The sequence below is a fragment of the Drosophila santomea genome, chromosome 2L (assembly GCF_016746245.2).
Source record: "Drosophila santomea strain STO CAGO 1482 chromosome 2L, Prin_Dsan_1.1, whole genome shotgun sequence".
Lineage (NCBI taxonomy): Eukaryota > Metazoa > Arthropoda > Insecta > Diptera > Drosophilidae > Drosophila > Drosophila santomea.
Genome location: NC_053016.2, coordinates 19,660,393 through 19,686,853, shown reverse-complemented (window position 1 = coordinate 19,686,853; position 26,461 = coordinate 19,660,393). Strand labels below are relative to the sequence as shown.

The window sequence follows — 26,461 nt, the reverse complement described above, 5'->3', positions numbered from 1 at the left end:
ATATAAACGTTAAAACATACATTTTATTAATTGTGCAGGGTATTTTTTTTTTTTTTTGAATTAGTGAATTTATTGTATTAAAGCACTCTAGCACTCACTTCCGCACTCGTCGCCGTGGCAAATGTCACACAGAGAAGAGTCCACGTGATAAAATTCGGTGGCCATGCGTTCGGTGGCATAGTAATCGTAGAGCCGGACCCAAGTTGGTTTCAGACTGGCCACCGGATGGGTGTATATCGCCTTCAGGACCAGGCACTTGCGGTCACCAGGCGACAGCTTTTCGAAATAGATATGAACCTCGGTGCCTTCCTTTTTGGTCTCCACACTCTTTACGTCTGAAATGGCTTTTATATCGGCGAAGGAGTCAGTATCGCAAACATAACTAGATGGTAGCTGCACCTGCATCAAAGCCATATTGGTGGGCTTATTCCTTGCGGAGGCTGCGATGGGAGTGTACTCGCCGCAAATGTCGAGGACCAGTCGGTGCTTACCGGATTTCTTAGCCATAGTCGTTAATTTAAAGCTCGGACTCGCCTCCTTGGTGGCCACATTGTAGCGGTAACTCAGCTGAACTAGTGCACGCCCATGCCCTGTGGCCACGAACTGCACCTTGTTAGTGTTTTCAGGAAGCGGGTGTGTCTGGACTTTCAAAGCATTTTCTTGAGTTACCATTATATGTTTTCTGTTTTCTTTCGAAAGTATAAGTTCAAGGTCAATCTCTTCGGTCGGTATATGTGTTTGGAGTTCTAACTTGGTTAAGGCCATAATACCAACAACAGTGTCCTGGGAAGAGACGAAACCTCCGTTGCTGTTGCGCTTGCTTATCAGCCAATCGACAATCGGTTTGGGTGGATCCATAACATCTTGCTCCAGAAGGGCGAGTAGCACATATGAGGTGATCTCCACATCGTGGCTCCTATCTAAACCGGTCCACCACTTGTGGTCGCCAGCCCAATTGGCCATTTTTTCCAACTTGGCCAAGGCCCTATTGGCTTTAGGGTTTTTTGCTAATGTCAGGGCCAGGGCGGCAATGGCCAGATCGTACGGATTACTTGATTGGTCCACCTGCCTAGCCACAAATTCCACAGCCCAGTCGATCGCATGCTGATACTTAGCTTGATATTCCTGCAGAGGGAGAAGTTTGGTAGTGAATATCTCAATGTTAAGTTGATAAAGAACCTATATTAGTACAGTGTAGGGGAAAAAATGGAAGCTCACCTTGTTTTCGAAGAATGTCAGCAGGACAAATGATGTAAGCGCCAACGGACTTCCATGACTATTGTGTATAACACTGCCTAATTCGTTAAACTGCCCATTTGCACCCTGCCGGGACACGAGGAAATCAAGTCCATCTGCCAACACCTTGGGGTCAATGTCGATGTACTTGTCAGCCTGGTGAAAAGACCGTATCACATATGCAGTAAGCCAAGTGCTGCCGGAAGGATCATTTTGGCCCCAAGCGCTGAAGGAACCATCGGAACGTTTGTAGGTGAGTTCTCTTTGGTAACCAGTTTCGACATAACTCTTAGCGCTATTCGCTAGATTCGCTTGATCACTTCGATTACTTGCTTCCAAATAGCTTAACGCCAGGATACTGGGTACAAAGTTGAACATGTTCTGTTCGCCACATCCATAGGGCTCGCGAACCAGCCCGTCGAGATGTTCCAATTGAGGCGCTTGGCTATTTCCACCCACTTGAATATCAAGGAACGTGGAACCCTCAATAGCATCTTTGACTTCTTCCACGATAAGTGATTTTTCCGGCGGTTCCAGACTACGTCGCGTCAACCTTTGAACGTTAATTAATACGGCTTTGTTGACGTACTTTGTTACGCCATCGGCCTCCACTTTCAGTATTTGATTTAGTCTGTCACCGGCAAATGGCGAGATGGCGGTGATCTTCAGAGTGGTCAGACCAACTTTCTTCGGGCGGATCATGAACGATATGCTACGTCCGGTATTTGCCGGTACCCATATTATTTTTTCCCTTTGTACTCCAATTAAATACTGAGACACATTAGCGCTGGTGGTCTCAAGAAATTCGTACTGACCCTCAGAGTTATCCATTGATACTCTCGCCTCCACACCCCTTCCCAAGTAGTTAAAGACGACCACGGGAATGGCAATCACTTCACCGCGCTTCACAGAGTATGGCAAGTTGGTGGTTAAAAAGAACGGTTGAAACACACGAATTCTGTTTGAATCCCTGGTCATGGCAAGGCCGGATTGAGGGCTGAGCGAGAAGCCGGTGATCACCCAGGAGGTTATCGTATCGGGAACTGTCTTTTTAATGATGTATTCACCGTTGGCCCCCACGCTGTAGACTAAAATGTATTTTGTGTGCTTTTGGAGAATATTAAAAACTTACTCTGTTATATTTGAAAATAGCCAGCTTTCTGGGAAGAGCTTACGAACTGGTGGAAGTGCACCTTGTGCCTTGGTTGAGCTGTCAGTGGGAACAGGACCAAGGTTCATTGCTGGAATTATTTAAGATGCCCTTAAAGAAGAGAAGGAATTTAAGCAATTGATTGATTACCTGATTCATCTTTTCCAAACACCGTAAGACTTATGAGGTTACCAGTACAATTCGTTTGGCCTAATATATAGGGATATTAAAGTACAAATCATTAAATTTTATGTTCGATTTAAGAACTTACCAACAGTGGTATAACAGCCACCTAAAGGGTTAATCCAGTTTAGCAATACCAACAAAAGCTTATAAAAATAACTTACCCGAGTTCTTGTAGATATTTATATTCGCGTTTGTTAGGGTCACCAAATCGGAGGAGTACGTGGCGAGGTTGTTCAATATATGATCACGGTTCAGGTCGTTTCCTGACCTTAAAAGCAGCACACTCTCATCCACTCCAAGAAGACCGACGAAGGAATGGGGATAGGTTTTTACCTTTAGGCTGACTTCACCCCTGGGCCTTGCTTCCTTTGTTGTTATTATTTCAATCTGTCGGCAAGTGTATTAAAAATTAATTTAATAATCTTTTGTTAAATACAGAGTGGATTACCGTGTTTCCAAAGTCCTTCTCGACATCGAAAGTTTTTTCGTCAGACATCAGAACCCCATTGGAAATGTAATGTACGAATATCGTAGCTTGAGGCACCATTTCAAAGGTTGGCTTAAACGTATATTCGCGACTCCTTTGTCTGCCTTGCATCTTTACATATTCACTCTGAACTATGTTGCCCCGTGCGACGATAGTGACAATAAAGTAAGGAAGATAGGTATCCGATACAACATTGATTGTAAGATTCTTCCTTAGTTGCGGACTATGAAGTGAAAGGAGTAAGTATAATTTAGTATAACCAAAAGCACTAATAATTTTACTTACTTCTTGGTAATGACTGCAATCATGAGTGTCTTATCAAGCTTATGTATGTACCGTTCTAATTTTGCTGCAGTGTCAAATGTACACGTCACAAGACAACTTTTGCACGTTGAATCTGGGAGCATTATATGCTGGGTGGCAGTGCTATTTTGAAGGGAAGCTTGGAAATTTCTAGAACGCTGACAGCACTTCACGTTGAAGTTAACCATCTTAGAAGAGTCCATAACAGGAGAACCGTCCAAGTTTTTAACCACAGTCTGAAAATCATACATTACACCTGGCCTATAATGCGTTGGCCAAAACATATCCACCAGCTCGTGGGGATGTTCGTGGAGGGTCACGTAGGCAGTACCGTTGCGTTTGAGGTTCGTCAGCTCCTCGGTAACAATGGCAGTTATTTTCAAAAGACTCTTGGCAGTCGCTAAAATGGGAAACTCCACATTCACCTCTCCATCAATGGGCAGGCTTTTTTCGGTCGAACTGCCCTCGATCGAAGCGACGACGTGGCCCTTTACGGGCTTCCTGAAGGTGTACCTGGCTTCTATCGTTGCCCTAATGTACCCAGCACTAGCCGCGACATCCTTGGCGGTTGATACGAGCACCTCGAACTTCGGCACCACATACTTGTCCACCACTATTTGTTTCGTCTCCTTGCCCTCGTCTCGCACCGTGACGGTTATAGTCCAGTTGCCTAGGACCGGGCGGTCGGACAGCTGGAGCTCTTCGGAATAGACACCCTTTGTCGGCTTGATATCCTTCCAGTGCTTTATTATATTTTTGGCTCCATCGCGTATCTTAATTGCAATGGGCTTATCGATTACGGCTGGTCGGGTGTGTTTGTCTAGGAGGAGTACTCTAAACTGGATCTTATCGCCGGGTTTATAGGTGGCCTTGTCCGATTGAATGTATATCCAATTCTTGTCGGTTGCGAAGTCCAGCTTGGTGGAGTTCCGGAATTCGAGGCCGCCACTACCCAGAACTTTGAGCTCGTATTGGCCTCCGGTTAGTTTCGGAATGTCAAAACTAACAGTTTTCGAGGACGTGGATTGAACCTCAACATTCTTCGTCGAATTAAATGAAGGTCCGGTCAGGCTGACTGAAACTTCAGTAGGTAGAGATGCATTGTGAACGGCAACTACAACACTATAAGCGCTGTTGGGTCTTAGGGTTTTGGGTGCCACAACGGAATACAGGCTGCAAAATAAGAAAAAGGGACAATAAATATATATATATATATATATATACCGATGGGCTTCTTTATATTTTAATTTTCAGGAAATACCTAATTTTCACATCTAAATTACTATGATTATCAATTTGAATTGATATATACATATGTTCAACTACTGTGTGCACATTTTTAATATTTAAAACAAAATATATTTTCAGAATTAAAAATTTCTTTATAAGCGCCAAAATATTATCTTTTGAATTTAATTGTTGCTGGAAGAAGAACTGACATTGAGTCGTTATCGGACAACTGTGCTCGTGATTATTATTGTGTTTCAAGAAAAACACAAAAGCTTAAATTGGGAAATTTTAATGGGAATTTCTATTTTAAATATATATTCATTTTAATGAATTGCTGATAAGAGCTCGTTATAGATCTGCAATCCGTAGTCCAACGATTTATACGTTCCTTTTCTTATAATTTATTTATTTAATCTTCAGAACCACAAAAACATACTTAGCCATTTTTTTTTATCACAACTGTTTGAACAAGGTTTATGCTATATAGTCGAAAATCCGCTTATATCTAACACAACAGATAGTTTTTTATACCCGTTTACTAATTTTATATATTAAATTTTATATTAACACAGCTTTAATACAAACCCGTCAGTATTGATTGTCGACACACAGTGCAAAATTGCTGAACTTATTATTAACCACAGCATAATGCAGTCTTTTCTGTATGTACTTTATCTTTCCCGTTTTTAAAGGAGCCACTGATTATTTTAAGACCTGCCAGCTTGAACGACAAAATATAGTGCGCTTTTATTCTGAGCGGGACACTTTATATACACTCGAGGCATTGCCACATACACGGAATAAGTATGTGTTTGTAGATTAATATTAATAAGATTAATATAATTAAATGTTTCAACCGCATTTCTATACTCGTTACTCTTATAGTAAAAGGGTAACGGAACTAGTAGTTGAAAAGAATGTAACAAGGAGAATGAAACGTTTCCGACTATATAAAGTATATATATTCTGATCAGGATGGCTATTGATCCTGGGTATATTATAGTCGGTTAATCGACTATAGTATTCCCGCTTGTTTATTCTACGGGTTTGCCATTTTAATGCACTTGTCCAAAATGGTTTACAGGGTTGTGGATATTAGAGTGGATGTGTGATTATTTCGAGTAATAGCATCGTGGTACTTAATCCCAACTATCAAACTATTTAATATGATATAGACGTTCATGCAGATAGACCGACGGAGGACAGACTGACAGGCATAGCTATCAGATAACTGCAAGAGTGGCATTTTTTGCCTCCCTAATCACACTAAACAAATTTGAGTGTCGGGTGCCACTCACACCGGTCATCGCGGGTACTTACAAACACCCTTTCAAAATATTCGGGTAGTCGGCAAAGAATGCGGCACTCTATGTCGCGGGTGCCGATCACACTCACTAACGAAGAATACAGAAGGTAAACAAGCAGAAAAAGGCAAGTGCCCAAAAAGCGATGAGTGGCAAAAACACTCATTTATGTCTGGCAAACACTCGAGTTTCTGTGGTAACATAATTCCTGAAAAACGAAATATACTACGCCCAAAATCTGTAGGATAGCCTCCTTTATTCTCATTCATTATACAGAAATTTAAGCAATACGAAATAGACATTTTTTTTATATTTTATATTATTTGCTTTTTTAATATTTGCTTCCCATTCCAAAGCGCCTTAACTTTATAAATGTATAATTTTTCTTTTTAAAATTATAAAACAAGCAAAAAAACAATAAAAATGTATAAAGTATGTATAAATATTATTAAATAATATATAAAAATTTTATTTGTTAGGACAATAGATTCATCAGAACGGAAAAACATGTGCACGACCTTTTTCTTGGGTGTAACCAAAAACAGTAACAAACAAGAGAGAACGCTATAGTCGAGTTCCCCGACTATCTGATACCCGTTACTCAGCTAGTGGAAGTGCAAAGGAGAGTCTTTAACACTGACAGTTTTTGGCGGTTTGTGTGCGTAAGAGTGGGCGTGGCAAAAAGTTTTTTGGCAAATAGATAGAAATTTACAAGACTAATACAAAAATGAAAAAATATCAAAACATTTTTCAAAAGTGTGGGCGTAGCAGCTTTGGGCGGTTTGAGGGCGTTAGAGTGGGCGTGGCAAAAAGTTTTTTGGCAAATCGATAGAAATTTACAAGACCAATACAAAAATGAAAAAATATCAAAACATTTTTCAAAAGTGTGGGCGTGGCAGATTTGGGCGGTTTGTGGGCGTTAGAGTGGGCGTGGCAAAATTTTTTTTGACAAATCGATAGAAATTTACAACACCAATACAAAAATGAAAAAATATCAAAACATTTTTCAAAAGTGTGGGCGTGGCAGTTTTGGGCGGTTTGTGGGCGTTAGAGTGGGCGTGGCAGCATGATTCGACAAACTTGCGCTGCGTCTATGTCCCTGGAGTCTGTATGCTTAATCTCAACTTTCTAGCTTTTGTAGTTCCTGAGATCTCGACGTTCATACGGACAGACAGACGGACAGACGGACGGACAGACGGACAGACGGACAGACGGACAGACGGACGGACAGACGGACATGGCCAAATCGACTCGGCTATTGATCCTGATCAAGAATATATATACTTTATATGGTCGGAAACGCTTCCTTCTGCCTGTTACATACTTTTCAACGAATCTAGTATACCCTTTTACTCTACGAGTAACGGGTATAAAAACACCGTGGTGATGGACGCAAATAGAGTGTCTGGAAACACCCGGTGCTGAGACACCCGGTGTTTAGCGGGTGCACTTAGAGTGCCGGTGGCTTGCTGCAGTTCTCTGATGGCTATTCTCTAAATCGTCGGAAAAGCGGATTTCTACTTGTTAAATACATTTCAAGCAAACTTGAATTGTTGTGGGTGTTCTAAAGCTTTTGCCATAACCACATGTGTTGAAACTATCGCCAACACAAGAACCCACAGGGCATTACCCCCTACAGATAAGCGCCCCAACGATATTTCAAATTTTATATTCTCCTCTTGCCGCTAGATACACCCACAATGGGATGGGGCCACAAATGTTTATACATTAGCAACATTTGTGCAAATTCTTGGGCGTCGTCACAGGTGCTGATTATATTGAAAATTATTGGTGAAACATTGCAGCATTCAGACTCCCGTGGAGTTGAAAGGGCGGTTTCCGTCGCGTCGGCTGGGCACTGCATGTGGGCTATAAAAATTGATTGCATACTTTGCGGCGCAGTAAGTGCGCGCCGCGCACTTGCGCTATGACTATTTGCGAATTTAAGCGTAAGTTAGAACACGTGTAAGCTTATATTTAAATGTTGATTTAAACCCTTTTGACGAATATGTGATTTAAAATACTTTGAACATGTTTATTTATTTATTCGTAATTTTTAAACTGACAGACTGTTTGCATGGTAAATGGCATTTTCGAAAAAAATCTTAAATGTGAGAATATCATGACAGTGAGCATTTTATAAACATCTTGAAAATTATTTAAAAAAGAAAAAACTACATTAGAAACTGTACTCTACTTACCACTTATCCTATTAATTATTTTTATTTCAAACACCGCTGCTTGCTGTACTTGACAAACTGATGATGTGCACACATTAAAATGTCATATATCGACACACATCAGCGCACCGAGAGGCCGACATCATGACTGCCGATGTGAGAGCTATGGAGACAGGACAGATTTGGCAGCTTCGAAAAATAATATAGAAGTACACACGTGAGTCGTGCCAAGAAGCAATGTTCGAAAAAAGGCATGGAAAAATCTACAAAAATTGATTGAGCGCATGAAGCGAATGAGTAGATCTGAAAGATAAAGTGGTGCTAAAAATATAAGCCCCCTTCCCTTCCTAGACTTTTTTATTGTTTTTCTCTCTTAGTTTCGGCTGAAAGTATGCAGGTAGGTTGCCAAATTTGATCAAACTTCGAATTGAAATTGGTTAGATGAAAATGAAATTATGCCTGCAAACAGCTCCTTTAACATCTGTTTCGTATTTTTGCAGATATTGTATATATAATATTATCTCTACATACAATTTAAAAAAGCCATCGAAAATGCTTTTCATTTGTTATCAATAACCACATACATATACAGGAATGCGTTAAACTTACACTTGGCTTAGACACTTGAGTTCCTTTAAATTGTTGCTGCAACACAAGACACCTGTTATGCTTATTTAAAACAACTACTACATACTAATTCGCGATTTTATAGAGATGCTTATGCATTTTGTTCGGCCTTCTGGAACCACCATGGAAGAGGACGAGAAATCGGGTACTGAGTTATAGTAAGTTGAGGCTATTCCTAATTTCGTTTATAAAGGCAGCCCTTAATCATAAGCTTACACGAGGGGAAAAATCAAAGTTGCATGTGGTCCTTGGCGGCGAAACTATCCTGGTAACACACTACAAATTAAGAAAGGAAATACAACTATTAAAGACTCTTCCCGAAAAGGACCCCTGTGCATCTGATCGACTACAAGATGTTCATTGCCGCTCGTCGCATCCAATCATTCTGGCGTGGCTACCGCGTCCGAAAGCTGCTCCTTCAGCGCTGGCAGGCGGCAATTGGCATTCAGTGCTGGTGGCGCGGCTCTCGCACGCGCCGTATCCTGTGTGAAAAAGTGGGGCGACGGTTGCAGGGTATGATTCTTGGACACTTCCACCGGGCGGCAATTCGAATTCAGGTTTTGTTTCGGGGATGGTTGGTCAGGAAGTTTATCCACGACGTGCGGGATCTGCACCGGATGCAATCCTCTGCCGCCGAGGATCTGATCAATTGCCTAATCCATGAGTTGCACCATATCAAAAAAACCGACTCCTTACCTGGGGTCACCTCGCTTCGAAATGCAGTGTAAGTGATAACGAGTTAGAAAAATTCAGGAGCTGAAACACTTTCTTAAGAATCATTTTGTCTTTCAGCTGTCTTTCAAAAGTCGAGAAGCTTTTGACCGCTATGATATTCCGATTCCACAACGGTCGCGTGTTATTGATGGTAGCCAACAAGATGTCACAAAGAGAAGAATATCGCAGGCACTTTAGGGACGGCAGATTTCTTACCCAGATTCCCTATTCCGGACCCAACTTCAATGAACTATGTTATGTTAGGGAGAAAGATCATATGGTACTAAAAGAAGTACCTGGAGATATGCGTTATGCCGAAATAGTCACCGAATACGAGGAGTTCCAACTGCACGAGCATTTAAGAGAAACCCAACTGCGAGTTGATTCACGTAAGTGTTTAAAGAATTTTCGTATCTATGAATGTGTTCTAGTCAATTTTAATTCAAAAATTCTTTAGGGTATTTAAATGGTTTTATATATATACTTTTTTTTAGGCAATGTTCAAAGGCAAATAGATCACATTAACTTGAAAGAACTGCATTTGAAGCGTAAGTTCTGCGCAGATGTTATAGACCGTATGCGAAAATGGACCTTATGGAGTAGCAACAGTGCTAACTATAAGAAAAATATTTATGAAAGTCGAAAAAATATGAAAGTATTTTTCAGGAGAGCAGAGCATCTGATGAGTGATTTCTGCGCCAGCTACGCCGAAGATCCCTACAATGTCTCAAGCTTCTATACTTAAATTTCAAGTCAAATATTTTACACATTACACTAAATTCTTAAAACTGTCATTAAAACATTTATTTTAAGTTTAAAAAGGCATTCGAAACAATTGTAGAGCTTGGGCAAGTTCTCGTTGTGATTTAGTTCCGATGCCAGAACCTGAAGAAATGGCAACATCTGGCTTTGACTGTTTACTAATTAGCACCTATTTATTCACCTTTGCTTTCTGTAATTTCGTTCTACACTCACCTTCTGCTTACCCTGTCCACATCCAGCCGCCGCATTTTTCATGCGAAGAATTTTCCTTTGTTTTCAGCTGGCATTTAATTTATTTTACTCTTGGCCGGGCCAAGAAAGAGCCAGCATACGGGAGCAATTTGTGAGCTGCGTGGTAAATCTTGGCATGCTTCCCTATAAATATTTGACATGGCTACAATAGCATTCCCCCTCCCGGTCGAAACGTGGCAGCCACACACGATCCGGCCTAGGCCAATATACCATACCATACCATACCATACCATACTCAGTATAGAGCCTGTGGCATACGTGCAGGAGCTTTATCCGCATACTTGAAGCGGCACGGGTCCTTACACGTGACTACCGTCTGCAGTTGGAGGATTCGCGGTGAGTATGTGAATGGACGGGGGGTCTGGCAAATTAGATTTGCCTATAATTAATATGCACGATATGTGGCGTTAACTTGTGTGAAAATTACTCCGCACCCTGACGTGACGGAGCGCGATTCGTGTGGAACGCGAGAACAAAGTCCATGGACTCCAATTACAATCTATCTATTCGGCACTAGAGGTCCTGGCGCTGTTCGATTGCTATTTTCACCCGTAAGAATTTCCTAATTAGTTGTTGATGACAAAAAGACGTGAGTGATTTCTGAAGAGGGGGAAAAGTGCTATGCAAAGTGCCACACTAAATTAAGTATGTACGGAGCTGGGCCACTTAAATCAATTATCTAATTGGGTTAAGGTAATTTCCTATTGTTGTGCGACAAAGTGATTTCTTTGAAATATTTGTACTTTTTAAATATTACGTGGAATTCTTTTGAGCATCTTAATTACACTGGCTGATTAATTGTCGGATTAACATTGAATTTCAGAGTGCGATCTTCCAAAAAAAACCGAGATGTTTTTTAAAAACTTTGTTCTTTTCTTAACTTGGCTAAACTACTGTTCTATTCGAGAAACAATAAATCCAAGGATGTAGGCATCGACAAGAAATACAAATATTCAGTCCCATGAAGGATTGGTCGGCATAGTCTGGATCGACAATTTCCAGTTCCTGTCCCTGCTTGTTTAGCTTCATTCCGTCCAATTGAGGCGTTGCCGTAGACAAACTTTTAAGTTTTTAATTAATTTGTTTTTGCTGCGGTCCCGGCCGCCGCAACGCTGCTTTTTTAAACTTAACCTTCGTCTGCTCATTTTTCCTTCGGTCGATGGAGGAAAAAAAGGTTAAGTGGTTTCATTTGGCAAACATTTACCCAGACCCGAAACGAAAAGTTCCCCAGCCGCTCATCAATGCCCAAGTGTGTAAGACTTTTAATGGGCTTTTGTGTGGAAAATAAATTGATGCGGTGCACCTGTAAAGCGCTCCAACAATGGGGCTCCGCCTGAGCCAGACGAATGTCTGTCCGTGTGATGCGGCCAACCGCATCCCAGCCAGAAAGTTTCGAAGGGAAGGCAGTAGGGTTTCAGTTAATTTTGAGTAAATTGTTAGAGAATTGTTTGCTTCTGCTACTGCTTCTGGGCAAGGGCCTCATGTGGGTGACTTGTGGCCTTGCCTCGAAATTATGGCATTTAATTACCAAGTGTTTCGAGATACTCACGGGTGGGGAGGGTGATGTGAAGATGATTGAAATTCTCGAATTAAAGCTGTTGTTGGGAAAGCTCTGCAATTTTATTTGGAAAGAATTGGTACACTACCCATAGCTGGTGAAGTACCTTAAAATATACGCCATTGCCGCTGGGTTCTCCTGCTGTACCAGATGTCCCGCCCGAAAGACCCAGAACATACTAAGTCGTCCGCCGTGCTTCTCGTACCCCTCTAGTATACCGTCGATCCGAATGGCGGTACGGGGTGCCTTGGCATACTGCGAACTGCGGCTCCACTTCAGTCGGCTAATCCAGTTTACGGTGCCGGGCGTTGCGCACAGTAGGTCCAGAATGCCCGAATAAATGCCAACCTGTATCGGCGTGTCCTCAAGCAATTTGGTTACTGAAATTTGGTAAATGGAAACGTTGACAAGATCAAATTTCTTAATTTTGCCAATAAAAGCAAAAAAAATTGCATTACATTGGAAGGAAACGTCTTTCGTAAGTTTTAAGTCCGAGTATTACATTTAGCAATAAAATGTGTACTTGAAGAAAAGAGCATTTTCACCACGAGCAAAAAATAAGTTACCGATATGATTCGCTGGCTTAAAAATCTCCTGACTGAGTCGTTCGAAAACTGTGGAGTTTTGTTCCATCCACACGGGCATATCGGCGAGTCCCAGAGCCTTAGTCACGTTGGACCGCATGAAGTTGCTCATTTGTGGGTCTTCGCCGTACCGGTAGACCTCATCCACGTGAACCCGTCGCTGGGTGTTGTAGAGAAAGACGCCGCCCGCACTGGTGGCAATCTCAGCCTGAACTTCGGTCCCCTTTATCAAGGCGCGTAACCACTTCTTGCCATAAACAAGTGTTGCTAATTCACCGGCCAATCGCGATATTCGACGATAACCGTCATCATCCACAATGCCCGATTGGAGCAGAAAGGGGGCATATGACAAAATGCTATCCAGTGGAGAGGTCCAGGGATTGCCAACTACCACTGACTTCAGTTCGCACTCTAAGCCGTCCCTTTTTTTGGCCAAATGCAGTTCCAGCGCAAATTCGGGAGCCATTTTTCCGCCATAGCTCTCGGAGAATATATGCAGGGGCACTTTTCGAAAATCGGGATACTTCTTGAGAAACTGCTTCATCAACTGGACGAGATCAAGGGCAATCTGCCTGTTGTTTCTGGCATAGCGGCCGTGCTGCTCCACGTAAGCGAATCCCGTGCCCACCGGACTGTCCACAAATAGAACATTCACGTGCTCCACCCAACTGCTTTCCCGCGTCCTGCCCTCGATGTCGATGGGCCCCAACTGCTCGAAGATCCCGCTGCCGGTGGAGGCCACTCCGGGCCCCCCTTGCAGCCAGATCACGAGCGGCCTCTGAGTGAAATGAGTTACATTTCCCGTGGTGTACAGCAGCCAGTAAAAGAGGTGAGCCCCCTCCCGAACTTCCACATAGTCCCATTCCTGCAGTCCAGGTCCCAGACCAACGCGTCCTGCAACGATATAACTAGCTGTACTAGCTTGCAGTACTTTTCAAAGAAATGGAAATTTCTAGGGAAAATAAGGAACTACAACAATGCAACCTATTTTTCACGCCTAAATTGTTGCACATATGTGGTTTTTGCACTTTGGTAATGATCCCGTATAAATGTTTCAAAAAACGTACATACACACCTTGCACGCCGGTCAGTGACAAAAAAAAACACAAGGCACACGCCCATATATGATTTCTATTCTCATTAAGGTGCATGATCGCGATGATCACAATTCGGTGGAAAGGAAAGTACAACTAAACTGCCTGCTTCGGCGGGAAATGCGCACTGATCTGACGATTCTTTTGCGCTCTTTGCTTACTTTACTAGGAAATACGTACATTTTTCCAATAAACACTACAAATGGGTGTGATGACCGAAATTGAAATCACCCTTTCTTTTATAATGTTCAAATTATAAAACGAATATATGTTTGGCTTACCTATTTATTTACTGATACTAGAAATTCTGCCAAATTAAATAGACTTCCCCTAAACAGCACAGTTTTAAATATCTTTGGAAAAGAACTGTAAGAGTGTGCTAAAAGTTTATACTTAATAAACGTGGTGGCAGTGCCTTTGCACCAAAATGTAGAACTCTAAACACAATCTAAACATATCTGCTGCTTGAAGTAAACATTGACCCCCAGCCGATAGACCCACCCACAATACATATGTCTTAGGTCTGCACTTGGTTAAGACGTCAGCAAAAATACCGAAAGTGGGCATCTGGCATACAACGTCTATATGGAAGAAATGTTTTATTCGATGTGGGTTAGGTTACTTATTAAATTATTCGGTATAGTCGCTGTCATACTGAGTAACGGATTTGAGGACGTACTGCATGGCAACAGGATTATCTAAGGGGGCCATGTGGCCCGACCGATTTATCCAGTACATGCCGAAGTTTCCTCCGACCTTTTCGTAACCCTGCAGTATGCCTTCAATTGTGATGGCTGTGCGATTGGCCTGCAGATATTCCGACTTGTTACTCCATACCCAGTCCTTGATCAGAGCCAATGTGGCTGTGGTGGGCACTAAAATGTCCAACTGGCCAGAATAAATATTGATCTTAACGGAGGTCTCGTTCAGCAGGCGGGGTACTGAAATAAAAATTATAAAGTACGTAGAATGTATTAAGGGAAAAATGAATAGTTAACACCAATTACTCACTCGTATTAATTTCCGATTTAAGGCGATCTCCGTGAAGGCTAGATAACACTGCCATGACCTGTGAAGCAAAAATAGTGCCGTTGATCTGCAGGGCCTCACTCACATTTCCCACTATAAAGTCGATGAAATCATCTCCGTAGCCGTAGGTTCTGTCCTCTGAAGGATCCAGATGGGTCTGTGTGTTGTAAAGGTAGATCTCTCCAGTCAGCTGCTGCATGAGTGCATACCACTTTGAATACTCATCAGTGGCCTTATTAAACTCGTGTTCCTTTAGCGCACTTAAGATTCGTTCCTCCTGGGCATCGAGAAGTGCCACGCCATCCTCATCGATCAAACCATTAACAAACATATACTTGGAGTGCTCCCGGCTGATGGGCCGAGTTGATATCCAGGGATTGCCGATAGTCACTGACTTAAGAGTACCGGGCTGCGCCAGCTCACCGGCCTTCATGGCTTCATCAAGTCGGATGGCCAGGGCGGGAGCCATTTTACCACCATAGCTCTCCGAGAAAATGTGGAGGGGGACAGTCTTGAACTCTTTGTGCAACTTATAGAAGTGCGACATGAAGCTCATGAGGTCGTCGATAAGCTCCAAATTGTTGGTAACCAGCAGACTGGTGTTATCCGCATAGCTAAACCCCGATCCCACGGGATTGTCAATAAACAGCACGTTGACATGCTGCACCCAGTTCCCCTCTCTCGGCTCGCCATTCGTGTCCACGGGTCCCAGTTCCTGGAAGTTTCCTAGGGTCGTGGAGGAGCCACCAGGTCCGCCCTGGAGCCATAGGACCAGCGGTCGATCAGTATAGCTGCTCACATTGGCAGTGGTGTAGTATAGCCAGTAGAACATGTGGGCCCCATCGCGGACGTCCACGTATCCCCAGTCCTGCTCGCCAGGCCCAAATCCTTTGCGGGCCTCGGAAATTCCGAGCAGGAGACACACAATCGACAGGGAGCTGCACCACATTCTCAATGATGAGATAGAAAATCACTGGACTCTTCGCGATCCAAATCGCGGCTATTTATCGATGTGGAGAGCATTCTAGACCGGATGGAACGTGACCCTGAATAAGGTTCTCTTTATATCAGATAAACGTATGTTTATAAAAAAAAAAAGTGGATTTCTGTTCTAGGCGCACTAAAACACTCTAAAGTAAGAACGTATTTTGGTAGTTCAACAATGATAATTGCAATTAAATTAGAATAAATAACAATTAATTATTAATTCAATTAGAAAAATCAATTTTTGGACAAATTTCATGTTTAATAAGAAGTTATTTTCTTCTAAAAAATGACATTGTGATCAAGTATAACCAAGTATATTGGTATACTATGAACAAAAAACCAGCAAGTTTAGATTAATTATGAAGATTCTAATGACGTCTACGCCGTATAAGTTTGTTTTAGACACACGAACTTTAACGCCTACAAATCGTCCCAAACTGTCATAATATTTTTTGGAAAAAAATTTGAAAAACATTTTTTTTGACATCGAAAATTTTATTTGGCACTGTCAATAGCTGAGTAACGGGTATCTGATGGTCGGGTAACTTGACTGCAACGATCACTCTTGTTTATTTATTAAATTGAATACCATCCTCTCATTTGTTTACCAGATCACAGCAAAAGCATAATTTCTTTAAGTTCACGTATAAACATCACTGCTTTTAATTTCCTTAATTATTTACCCTGCTACCCTGTTTTTACCCTGCTACCCTTTGCTCTAATATTATTGACTGAAGATTGCACGTTAAGTGAGATGGTTTTCGTATATTGGGTTGGGCAAACTTCAAAATACATAAGCTGCATAAATATGTATTTAAATACTATGTAAAGAATAAACGCCAAGAATGGATCGGATTTATTTTAAATAATCATTTTAATTTAGTTATCAAATTTAAAAACCAATCCCTATTTTAATTTTACAGACCTAGGCGATGAAATTAATCGGGACTTTAAACTAATTTTTAATTATTGTAACATATTTTTGGGCCTTAAATTTTTGTCTATAAAATATGGTAACATATTCTTGGGATGCTTTAATAGAATACATCAGTCTAAAGCTCTGATTAAGTTTGATGTCCTTTATATACTATCAATTTATGTTGACTTAATCAAAATATAAGTTATTTCAAAAAAACTCCTAATTCAACATTTTCGATTACTTTTGCAAGCAACTTGTATGCTTTTCACGTCCAACGCCGATGATTTTATGTCGTAATTGACAAAGTTAAAATTGCTTAATTTCAATTTCTACGCGTCTGAAACAATGGAAAAATCCTGTGTCCAAAAAGGAAGAAAGCAACCGACTCTCCGACAGCAGGACAAGAGGAGTGGATAATGAATCCGATTTCTGTTTTCTGTGGCTGCACCCGAAAAAGTAATTAACAAATTTTTGTTTGTTCCACGCAAGTCAAAAGCAGGACGACAAAAAAGCTTACGATGCAAGCAGCTCCTTCGTCCTCGGCTCGTTTCGACTGCTTTTGACAACGGCAAGTGGTTGCACCCGTCAGGACCACCCAGCGACCAGGCCAAAACGAAAAGCTCCCAACCAAACGACCCACTGCAATTCTGTCCCGGTTGCAGTGCAGTTTTAATGAGTGCGCCACCTGGCGGCGGCTGCTGTCATCAGGGGCCATCAGGACGCTGGGATGCGACCGCAAACGGAAATCAATTTGCCACGGGAGCAAAACCGAAATTGCCAGTTCAATGCGTTTTCGATTGTCCATTAAGCAGCTCCGGCAGCTCGCTTTTTTCCCGCTGCCAAAAGTCATTTTCTAGCAATTGGCCCGACTGCCCGACTGGCAGACCAATTCTACGAATCCGAACGCCTTAAACGAGTTGGTTGTAATACTCTTGCAGAGGATATAATTGGAAGATTATATTCTATAGCTTCCAAACAAATGGATAAATGAATTGAAAATAATAAATTATAGTTTCGATGTGTGGCCTCCCTAAAACGGAGGTTGAAAGAGGAGCTGCTTGCGAGCAGCAGATCACCTAAAAATTAGCAGTGGAACGTGAATGACAAATAAAACGATAAAAAAAAGTAAAGTGAAGGTTACATTCGGCTACAGATGTTTTTAATCAATAAAACAAAATGTCTGATATTGACTGTTTAGCCGCCGTTTACAGAAGTTAATATTCTAATACAATTTCACGTGACTCTTTTATTTTGATCTGTCCTTTAGCTTGGTTCAACAGCGACTGACTGCCGTGCTCTCTGCAGAGTGGCGAGTCGATTAGTCGATAAGTTTCTCGATAATATTGGTATGTTAAGGATGGGTGTATGAGTGTATAAGCTTATGACTAGATTGGCTATGTATAATTAGGTATGTATGACTAAGAGTAACGGAAGAGGGTAGAAGGAGCAGCCTACTACAACTCGGCCGTCCTGACAACTAGATCTCCCGATCGTAGGATTTTATAACAATTAACGTTTCTTAAAGCTAAGGGTCCTGTTTCTTATTTTATTCTTCTCAGTGGAGATACTTTTGAACGGTCTTAAACATTTTTTTGGTTTTCTTTTCTTCTTGTTTGTTTTCTTTGTTTTACAATTGCTTCTTAAATTATACATTCGATTTCGTACAGAGTTTCTTAAATTATACTTTCTATTTTGTACAGAGTTTCTCAAATTATACTTTCTATTTTGTAGACTCTTAATTTTTCTTTGCCAGTGTTTTATATTCTGTATGCTCCATACACCCCGGTAAGGATTGCGAGAAATTTGAAATCCATCAACATCTTCCAGAAGGAAGCGATCATTTTTGAGAACTTTGCTTATGACATAGGGTCCTTTATGCTTTGGAATTAACTTCTTAGCTATGCCTGTTGTTGAGTCAAAATTTTTAACCATGACGTAGTCGCCTTTTGTGAACACTCCTGATCGTTTTCGTTTTTTGTCAACATATTCTTTATTGTATGCTTGTGCTATTTTCTGACTTGCCTCGCCTTTATTTCTAATACTTTCTAAATCTCTTTCTTCAATCGTTTCTCCAATTTCCTCAATTTTTTCTTTTAACTCATCCATAATTTGTCCTTTTTGTTGTAACCCAAATAACATTATGCTAGGATACTGTTTAATGCTGCGGTGTTGTGTATTGTTCAGGGTATATTCGACCTTTTCTAAGACTAAGTCCCAGTGTAGACCTTGATCAGGTTCAATTAACTTGCTAATCATTGGACCAAGACTTCGGTTTATACGTTCAACTTGACCGTTGGCCTGTGGTGATCCTGTTGCAATTTTTATGTGTTTAACATTGCATTCTTTCAAAAATGAGTCAAAATCGCCAGACGTGAAACATGCTCCTCTATCTGATATGATACACTTAGGCCTACTGTATGCTCTGAAGTAGTCGTTTAACGATTGTATGACTTCTTTTGTGTTCGTAGTTTTTGTTGCGTATAGTCTGACAAACTTTGTGAATGCATCTACTATCACTAGAATATGTTTCTTCGGTCTAGCCAAGTCTACTGGACCATAATGGTCAATATGGATTATTTCAAAAGGTTTGTTTCCCTTAGGTATGTTGTGTAGAAATCCTTCTGTTTTTCCTGTTTTGGGACTGAATGAAATACATTTTAAACAGTTGCTGATATGTGTGCTACACTTCTGTTTTAAATTTGGAAACCAATAGTTCTTCATTATAGCTTCTATCATTTTGTCTCTTCCTACGTGTCCAAGTTCGTTGTGATATTTGTATAACACTTGTTCTTCCATTTCTATCGGAACGTAGAACAGCAATCTATTTTCATTTGTCTTTTTGTAAACTATACCATTTCTCATCTCATACAATTTATTTTCTGTGTTTTCTAACAATTGCCTGATTTCTTTTAATTTTGTATCTTTCCCTTGACATATAACTAGATTATCTTCGAAACTGTTTGTTTGTATTACCATAATATTTGTACACCTACTCAGTGCGTCAACATGTTGCATGCGGCTACCTGCCCTATGCACAATTTCAAAATCATAACCTTGGAATTCTAAAGCCCACCTGGCTATCCTAGGGTTTAGCTCTTTTTTGCTTAGGGTCAAAATTAATGAGTTGCAGTCGGTGACTATTTTAAATGTCCTCCAATGAAGATAAACTCTAAATCTACGTAACGAATAAACAATGGCTAAAGTTTCTAACTCGAAACTGTGGTATTTTGATTCAATATCTGTTGTCCGTTTTGAAAAGAATGAAACTGGGTGCCATTTCTGGTCCTCCTTCTTTTGCATAAGTACAGCACCGAATCCAGAAGAACTTGCATCACAATGCAATTCTGTTTCGTGTTTGTGGTTGTATATAGCTAAGACCGGTGATTGTATTAATTTATCTTTTAACATATTAAAACAAGACATTTCTTCACTACCAAATTTGAACGGTTTATCTTTTTTTAGAATGTCATGCAATGGTTTAGCTAGTCTAGAAAAATCTTTTATGAACCGTCGAAAATATGAGCATAATCCCAAAAAACTTTGTACTGTATGAACATTGTTAGGTATTGGGAAATTTTTTATTGCCTCGATTCCTTTGTCATTGGGCATTATGCCGTCTTTATTTATTATGAACCCAAGATATTTTATACTCGATTGCATAAACTCACATTTGTCTATTCTTAATTCAAGTTTATTTTCAACTAATCTTTTAAAAATTTCTTTCAACGTTTCTAAGTGTTCGTTTATATTTTCGGTTGCCAATAGAATGTCGTCCATATATATTACTACTTTGTTTTCTCTAATCATATCAGCAAAAATTTTGTTAACAAATCTTTGGAACACAGACGGGGCGTTTTTGAGGCCAAATGGCATTCGCAGCCACTCGTATTGGCCTAATGGTGTAACGAAAGAGGTGTATTTTATTGATTCTTTTTTAACATGCACGTGGAAAAAACCGTTTTTAAGATCGAGTTTGGTGAAAACAGTTTTCTCATTCATTCTATCTAACAAGTCATCTATAAGAGGTAGAGGATAGTTGTCTTTCATTGTCATTTTATTAAGTTTTCTAAAGTCGACGCACATACGTAAGTCTCCAGTTTTCTTTTTCACTAAAACAATAGGCGATGCATATTCCGAGTCGCTTGGTCGTATAAATCCGTTTTCCAAATATTCGTCTAATAGTTTTTGTAACTTGTCTTTTTCTGTGTATGAAAGCCTCCTAGGAGAACAGCTAAACGGTTTCGGGTTTTTCAAACACAATTGTATTTCACTTCTAACTGTCGGTTCATTTGGCCTTTTTGCATTTATATAAAAATTTCTAAACAACCTATCGAATTCTAGTTGTAACCTATTGCTAACATTTTCTCCTATTTTGTATTCTAACTCACTTTCAGTTACATGACATATTCTTAGTACTTCCTTATCAAAGTTGTGATTTAATTGTTCGTAAACGTTTTTATCTTTTGGCAATTTAAAACTAACGATTTCTTTTGAAGTGTTAACAATTTCATCTTCTGATAATTTTGATTTACTGACATTCTTTTGTTGATTATCTATTTCATCTCTTAACGATATTGGACCAGTTTCTTTATGCTGTTGATTAACGATTTTATTTTCTAACGATTTCGGACTAATAATTGCATTTTTAGACGATTTTGGACTAACAATTTCATTTTCTAACGATTGTGAACTAACAATTTCATTTTCAGTAAACATTGATCTTTTGTTTATTTCCATGGGTTTTCTCAACGCAATCATTCCCAAGGTGTAGGGGTCTAAATTTAAATTGCATGCAGTTAAAAAATCTCTGCCGAGAATAACATTATACCTCATAGACTGGTCGCAAACAATGATTAAACGAAAATATATTTTTATTGATCCTTTCAATACATAACATGTGGTTTGTCCATGTGTTTTGAGAATACAGTTGTTTAAACCAAAATAGCAAGTATTAACTAGGGCTAACTTCATTGTCTCGTTAATAAGTGACTTTTTAATGATAGATATAGGACTGCCAGAGTCTATGAGGCATTCTGAAATTATAGGCTTATAAGCATTTTCAAAAAAATTAATTTTAAACCATCTTACATAATTATTAGTTGAAACGCTCTTCCTTGTGGGACATTGTGCCACCAGGTGTCCAAGTTGTCCACAGGAGTAGCACGAACCTGGTTCACGTTTGGGCTTCTTGCAGATGTCAGCTTTGTGTCCTCTTGAATTACAGTTTGCGCATCGTATGGCATCTTTGTAGTCGGTTGGCTGTACAGGTGGCTCCCTCCGAGCTGGCAAACGGATGTTCGAAAATGCGCGTAGCATCTCCGACGGAGTAGAGAAGCATTGAATCCGTGCTTGGGTACGGAAATTTTGCAGCGGTATGCCCTCTATCATCTGGTCCAGTAGTTCGTCGTCGTCGATGTTTATCCCGTTTGAGAGAGCCATCTTCTCGTCGTAATAACTGCAGAAATTCTCCTCGGTTTTCCACTTGCGACTCTCGAATTTTCGCCGGATCTCAGCCTTGGATGATTGCTCGCCAAAAGTCAATGACAGTTGATCAAGCAAATTGTCAATTGGTTCGATCAATCGAGCAGGGTGCGCATGTAACCAGACTTGCGCGTTTCCTTTAAGTTTAGTGATGAGTAAGATGCGTAAATGGTTGTCATCGATGTTGAAAGTGCGTGCGATATTTTTGACCACTGTTATCCAGGCACGCGCGCAAGTTTTCCCATCGTAATCGGTTATCGTCTCTTTGGCGAGAGCGAGAGCATCAACTGGAAAACGCTGGCTCTCCGCTCTCTCGTTGGATCGCTGCGGCGAGTGAAATGTTGTGTTCTCTTTTGTGGCGCCAGCCTGCGTAAACTGCGCCGTCTGGATAACGGAACTAACTGTAGCCTTGCTTTGCTCTGGTTGTTGTTGTTCTTGGAACTGCGAGCTCGATCGTGTTCCGTTAAGCATTGCCTTCGCTTCTGCTAGCTCTGCGCGTAGTTGCTGTAGCTCGAACATGTTTGTCTCCCTCTCACTGCCAGTTTCGGTTGATTCTTTTCTGTTCATTGCATTCACACTTACGTGATCGGTGTTAATTTCACAATTCTGAAAATCCAGTGAAGAAAAAATGTCGTTTCCTGGTGGAGCGTTTTTCTGGGGGTGCTCCGGTGGACAATCGCCCCGAACTGCCGTTGGGATGTCTTGCAGCCTCGCGATTAATTCGGTTTTTGTGCCCTCCGTATTTTGGCCCAGAATACGTAGCCAATCTTTTAGGGTTGTCAGCGAAAAGTCGTTCAGGATGATTTTATCGTCCATTTTGGATTATTAATCCCACTTCTGAGATTTTAGCCGCCGTTTACAGAAGTTAATATTCTAATACAATTTCACGTGACTCTTTTATTTTGATCTGTCCTTTAGCTTGGTTCAACAGCGACTGACTGCCGTGCTCTCTGCAGAGTGGCGAGTCGATTAGTCGATAAGTTTCTCGATAATATTGGTATGTTAAGGATGGGTGTATGAGTGTATAAGCTTATGACTAGATTGGCTATGTATAATTAGGTATGTATGACTAAGAGTAACGGAAGAGGGTAGAAGGAGCAGCCTACTACAACTGTTGTAACGAAAAATTATCTATTACTTGAATTTGCAACACTTTACAAAATATACTTACTCCTTATGGCCAGAAAATATTTTTCTTTGCAGACTCTTTTGGTGCGCCTTGTCACTATTTGAGACGCCATCCACAGTAGCTTAAAGGCAAGCTGGGATGCAGATATGCATTCGAGTGCGACATTGCAAGCGAGGGCAACAATGAGATGAGATGGGATGAGCACCCCACCCACCCGTGCAGCGCACTGTGCAAAGTGGATGTGGCCAAAATCAGCACCATCCATTTGGCGCTGTTTTTCATGTCATTCCGCCAATTGCGACTCCAATTTCCATTCCTGTTGTTAACAGGGCGTTGTTTTTGTCACGAAAAATGCAAGTTTTCCATTTGCGGTTCAACTTGAGAACTTGGTCCTTTGTTTTCCCGTTTCAGCACATAAGCAGTAATATTTGACATTAAACTGAGAAGGGTCAACCGAATAACAGATACAAAAAAAAGGATAATGGGCTCGGGAAAAGCCATGCATATATCGGGAGCTTAGGTGGCCGCAATTAGCTATTGTAATTTGAGTGAGTGCAGTTTAAGAATCTGAATGAAATATGTATTTAAATAAAAATAGCTACTTACCAATTCGAGCCTTAGCAATGAAGAGAACAGCAACTAAGTGATCAAATAAAACCATCTTTATTTGGCTTCCATCAATACGCACACTTTCAACTTAAGATCACACTAAAGTTAAAGCTACGGCTAATCATTTTAGTTGTACAGACAAAGACGAACACAACAATGAATCTGTCTAGAAACCACAATCTTAACAATAAATCGTCGAAAACCCAACGAAAGCAAACATTTAGAATCCTGCTTAGAGTAGATATATATATATATGTATAGACGTATGTAGTATATAGTCCTGTTGGGTATGCGAGGAAGTGCTCGTTGTCTATTTACACTTTACTTAGGAATAGAGGAGTATGGGTCTTTGGAAATGCATTTGTCTTTACAGTTACAGTTACGCACTTAACATATATGTATGTAGGTGTATGTGAGTAGGTATATTCGGTATGCAGAGGACCCTTCACTGTTGATTTGCTAATCGATTCGCTAGATGTGGGTTCCGTTATTGCCGAGTCTGAGCCGGGCTTCCCATCCGTCTCAAGTCCCGCCTGAAGTCCATCTCTCCTGCCACTGGCCATCCTATCACCGCACCGCCCTGCCGAGATGTCGAACCTCCAACAGGTTCCACAGCCAGTTCTCCCAGGCGCCCAAAACCCAATAACTTGGCCACAACAGCAAAAACATAATCGGATGCCAGGCAAATGGTCCGCAAGCCGCATCTGAAATAAAACAGAACATAACAGATTGGCTTAGGCGTGGCTAGAGATTGAAATCCGCTTCGGAAAGGGCACTCGCCGGTGAAATTAATCTTTGAATTAATTGCTTCCAGCTTAGCGCAGAGCATTAATAAATCGCTGCCGGTCAGAGGGCCAAACACACAAGGATAATAAGGTGCCCGGTCCCTTTTCGCTAACTTTGATTTAATGCCCTACAGTTTATCACTGTAATGGCGGGTGTACAAATGTTTCCCCTGTGCATATACATATATATGTTTGGCTTGTAAAAACAAAGAGGAAAAGATCTTCAACCCGCTTGGGTCTATTGCCCCTTATCTGTCTCTCTGTGGTTAATTTTAGGCAGAGCTTACCTATTAACGACCGCACGTTTATTTTATTTATTGATTGCATTGATTTTTAAATATTCTAACGTTTGAAACATTGAAAAGATACTTCCTGTTTTTTCCATGAATAAAATTGTAGATTTATATTAGTACTTACTTGAATGTATTAAGAATAGTTCGTTATGCCCGTCTCCATCCCCCGGCAGATCGAATGGATACATATTCATATCGGGGGATCTGCCAGAGGCCAGAAATCTGGGACGATCTTCCTCTATTAGTTTTTCGCTTTCCTGCGCGTAGATTTCGTGTATCCTTGCCGAACATTTCAACTGTAAAATGAATCGATTGTTTTGGTAGGCTCCACATATGGTATCGAATGCCAGCTCACCTTTAAGCGACTCTTGATGAAGTGATGCACTGTCACCACGAATTTGATCTCCAAAACCGCCGACTCTAGATGCTCCGCCACGTGTCGCTGGATGTCATAGATGCGAAGGTAATTGGGTGGCACCTGTATGTCGTTGATCCACCAGGTGAGATTCGCAGCCGGCTTGGAGTAATCCGATGAGCAGTTCCCATTTACAACGTCCCCCAGGCGGTATCTTGAATGGATGCCGGTAATTATGGGTCGTTGGGTGGGCAATTCTTGGGGAAAACACTTGGGGGTTAGAGGAAGGGTGGTACAAAAACACCTGCTTACTCACCAACCACCTCCATGTCGGCGGCCACGATGGAAGTGTCGAAGGTGGGTGCGTCCGCGGACACTTCGCAGGCAAATTTGCCCGATATCGAGGTGGGAACATTTCGCAGGAGAACGTGACTGGCATTCGATTGGGCCGTCTGCAGAGTGTAGTTAGTTTGAAAAGTAAATATGAATAAATAATCAAATCGGAACTAATACTTTTTCAACGCACATTGCCCATACATACATGGTATATAGAATAGTATATATCATAATAATAAATTAATTGTGCTCAGATAAACAGAGCTTATAAGGCAACCACCAAGTTTTTGCTTTAAGCTTTAACGTAAGTGCTTACATAAGATAGGCGTAACCTTCTTTGCTCTGCATCGACAATATTTAAATATATACTTTTTATTTCATGCGGTTTTGTACTTTTTCCCGTTTCAATATCGAAATGTCAGCTAAAGTCAACAATGAGAGCGCAGCAAATGGGAAGTCAAAATTGTTAATTAAAACTTTTTAACATGCATAAAACCAACATGGATGCACACATGAACATCGAAAACAGGTCGATTGTTTGCAATCCCCCCTGCTGCGACTGCTGCTGTCGTTAATACCATCAGCAACATCGCAGTAGCAGCATCTGCAGCAGCAGCAGCAACAAAGAAGCCCATCAGCAGTACTTTGCTTTCAGTTATTTAAAGCAATTTACATTGGCAACTTTTTGCTTTCGTTGCTTTGCCCCTCCGTGTCTGTCTTTCAGTTTCCATAAAGCTCGTCATCATCATATCACAGCACTAAGCGAGTGTTGCCAACTTGGCTATTTATAGCAATTTAAGTGTTTTAATCGGGGTACGGCAACCAAAGAGGGAAACCAAACGTGGAAGGCTAGAAATTTAATATACGCCTT

General features: G+C 40.9%; 5 protein-coding genes across 8 annotated transcripts in view; 1 reads left to right on the top strand and 4 right to left on the bottom strand.

The window, feature by feature from the left end:
- Positions 1-3: 3 nt before the first annotated feature.
- LOC120458444 (CD109 antigen) lies at positions 4-5,311 on the bottom strand. Its single transcript, XM_039646090.1, has 9 exons — positions 5,178-5,311; positions 3,345-4,535; positions 3,021-3,282; positions 2,734-2,959; positions 2,658-2,678; positions 2,537-2,596; positions 2,369-2,477; positions 1,219-2,317; positions 4-1,125 (listed from the first exon to the last, which is right to left on the bottom strand). Exons 1-9 carry the CDS (start codon positions 5,237-5,239, stop codon positions 88-90), a joined length of 4,068 nt encoding a protein of 1,355 aa, XP_039502024.1. The 5' UTR covers positions 5,240-5,311; the 3' UTR covers positions 4-87.
- Positions 5,312-8,642: 3,331 nt separating this feature from the next.
- On the top strand, positions 8,643-10,238 carry LOC120450996. 3 transcript variants are annotated; one of them, XM_039634317.2, is made up of 5 exons: positions 8,643-8,861; positions 8,925-8,971; positions 9,029-9,427; positions 9,496-9,806; positions 9,912-10,238. In XM_039634317.2, exons 2-5 carry the CDS (start codon positions 8,943-8,945, stop codon positions 10,160-10,162), a joined length of 990 nt encoding a protein of 329 aa, XP_039490251.1. In that variant the 5' UTR covers positions 8,643-8,861; positions 8,925-8,942; the 3' UTR covers positions 10,163-10,238. The 3 variants fall into 3 exon arrangements, with proteins under 3 accessions (XP_039490251.1, XP_039490243.1, XP_039490260.1); XM_039634309.2 differs by having other exon boundaries at positions 8,915-8,971; XM_039634326.2 differs by having other exon boundaries at positions 8,915-8,971; positions 9,875-10,080.
- A 1,802-nt stretch (positions 10,239-12,040) lies between these two features.
- LOC120451080 (retinoid-inducible serine carboxypeptidase) lies at positions 12,041-13,798 on the bottom strand. The gene is made up of 3 exons (XM_039634445.1): positions 13,649-13,798; positions 12,556-13,467; positions 12,041-12,369 (listed from the first exon to the last, which is right to left on the bottom strand). Exons 1-3 carry the CDS (start codon positions 13,722-13,724, stop codon positions 12,074-12,076), a joined length of 1,284 nt encoding a protein of 427 aa, XP_039490379.1. The 5' UTR covers positions 13,725-13,798; the 3' UTR covers positions 12,041-12,073.
- Positions 13,799-14,163: 365 nt separating this feature from the next.
- LOC120458864 (retinoid-inducible serine carboxypeptidase) lies at positions 14,164-15,664 on the bottom strand. Its single transcript, XM_039646696.2, has 2 exons — positions 14,679-15,664; positions 14,164-14,608 (listed from the first exon to the last, which is right to left on the bottom strand). The coding sequence occupies exons 1-2, from the start codon at positions 15,643-15,645 to the stop codon at positions 14,298-14,300; spliced, it is 1,278 nt and encodes a 425-aa protein (XP_039502630.1). The 5' UTR covers positions 15,646-15,664; the 3' UTR covers positions 14,164-14,297.
- Positions 15,665-23,878: 8,214 nt separating this feature from the next.
- Positions 23,879-26,461, bottom strand: part of LOC120455373 — a 60,632-nt gene continuing 58,049 nt past the window's right edge. For both annotated transcript variants that reach the window (XM_039641489.1, XM_039641499.1), the window contains exons 4-7: positions 25,571-25,706; positions 25,255-25,511; positions 25,024-25,195; positions 23,879-24,525 (exon numbers count right to left, since the gene is read on the bottom strand). In XM_039641489.1, coding sequence (XP_039497423.1) covers positions 24,389-24,525; positions 25,024-25,195; positions 25,255-25,511; positions 25,571-25,706 — 702 coding nt within the window. In that variant the 3' untranslated portion in view covers positions 23,879-24,388. The remainder of the gene's footprint in view (positions 24,526-25,023; positions 25,196-25,254; positions 25,512-25,570; positions 25,707-26,461) is intronic.

Coding starts and splice junctions, on each gene's coding strand:
- LOC120458444 (XM_039646090.1), bottom strand. CDS start 5,239: ATGCTGTGGTTAATAATAAGTTCAGCAATTTTGCACTGTGTGTCGACA. Junction 2,679..2,733: donor AAATATCTACAAGAACTCGG/GTAAGTTATTTT, acceptor TTAACCCTTTAG/GTGGCTGTTATACCACTGTT. Junction 1,126..1,218: donor TGACATTCTTCGAAAACAAG/GTGAGCTTCCAT, acceptor CTCCCTCTGCAG/GAATATCAAGCTAAGTATCA.
- LOC120450996 (XM_039634309.2), top strand. CDS start 8,791: ATGCTTATGCATTTTGTTCGGCCTTCTGGAACCACCATGGAAGAGGAC. Junction 8,862..8,914: donor AAATCGGGTACTGAGTTATA/GTAAGTTGAGGC, acceptor CTTAATCATAAG/CTTACACGAGGGGAAAAATC. Junction 8,972..9,028: donor TTGGCGGCGAAACTATCCTG/GTAACACACTAC, acceptor CTTCCCGAAAAG/GACCCCTGTGCATCTGATCG.
- LOC120451080 (XM_039634445.1), bottom strand. CDS start 13,724: ATGCACCTTAATGAGAATAGAAATCATATATGGGCGTGTGCCTTGTGT. Junction 13,468..13,648: donor GTCACTGACCGGCGTGCAAG/GTGTGTATGTAC, acceptor ATATCGTTGCAG/GACGCGTTGGTCTGGGACCT. Junction 12,370..12,555: donor TAAGCCAGCGAATCATATCG/GTAACTTATTTT, acceptor ACCAAATTTCAG/TAACCAAATTGCTTGAGGAC.
- LOC120458864 (XM_039646696.2), bottom strand. CDS start 15,645: ATGTGGTGCAGCTCCCTGTCGATTGTGTGTCTCCTGCTCGGAATTTCC. Junction 14,609..14,678: donor TAAATCGGAAATTAATACGA/GTGAGTAATTGG, acceptor TTTTTATTTCAG/TACCCCGCCTGCTGAACGAG.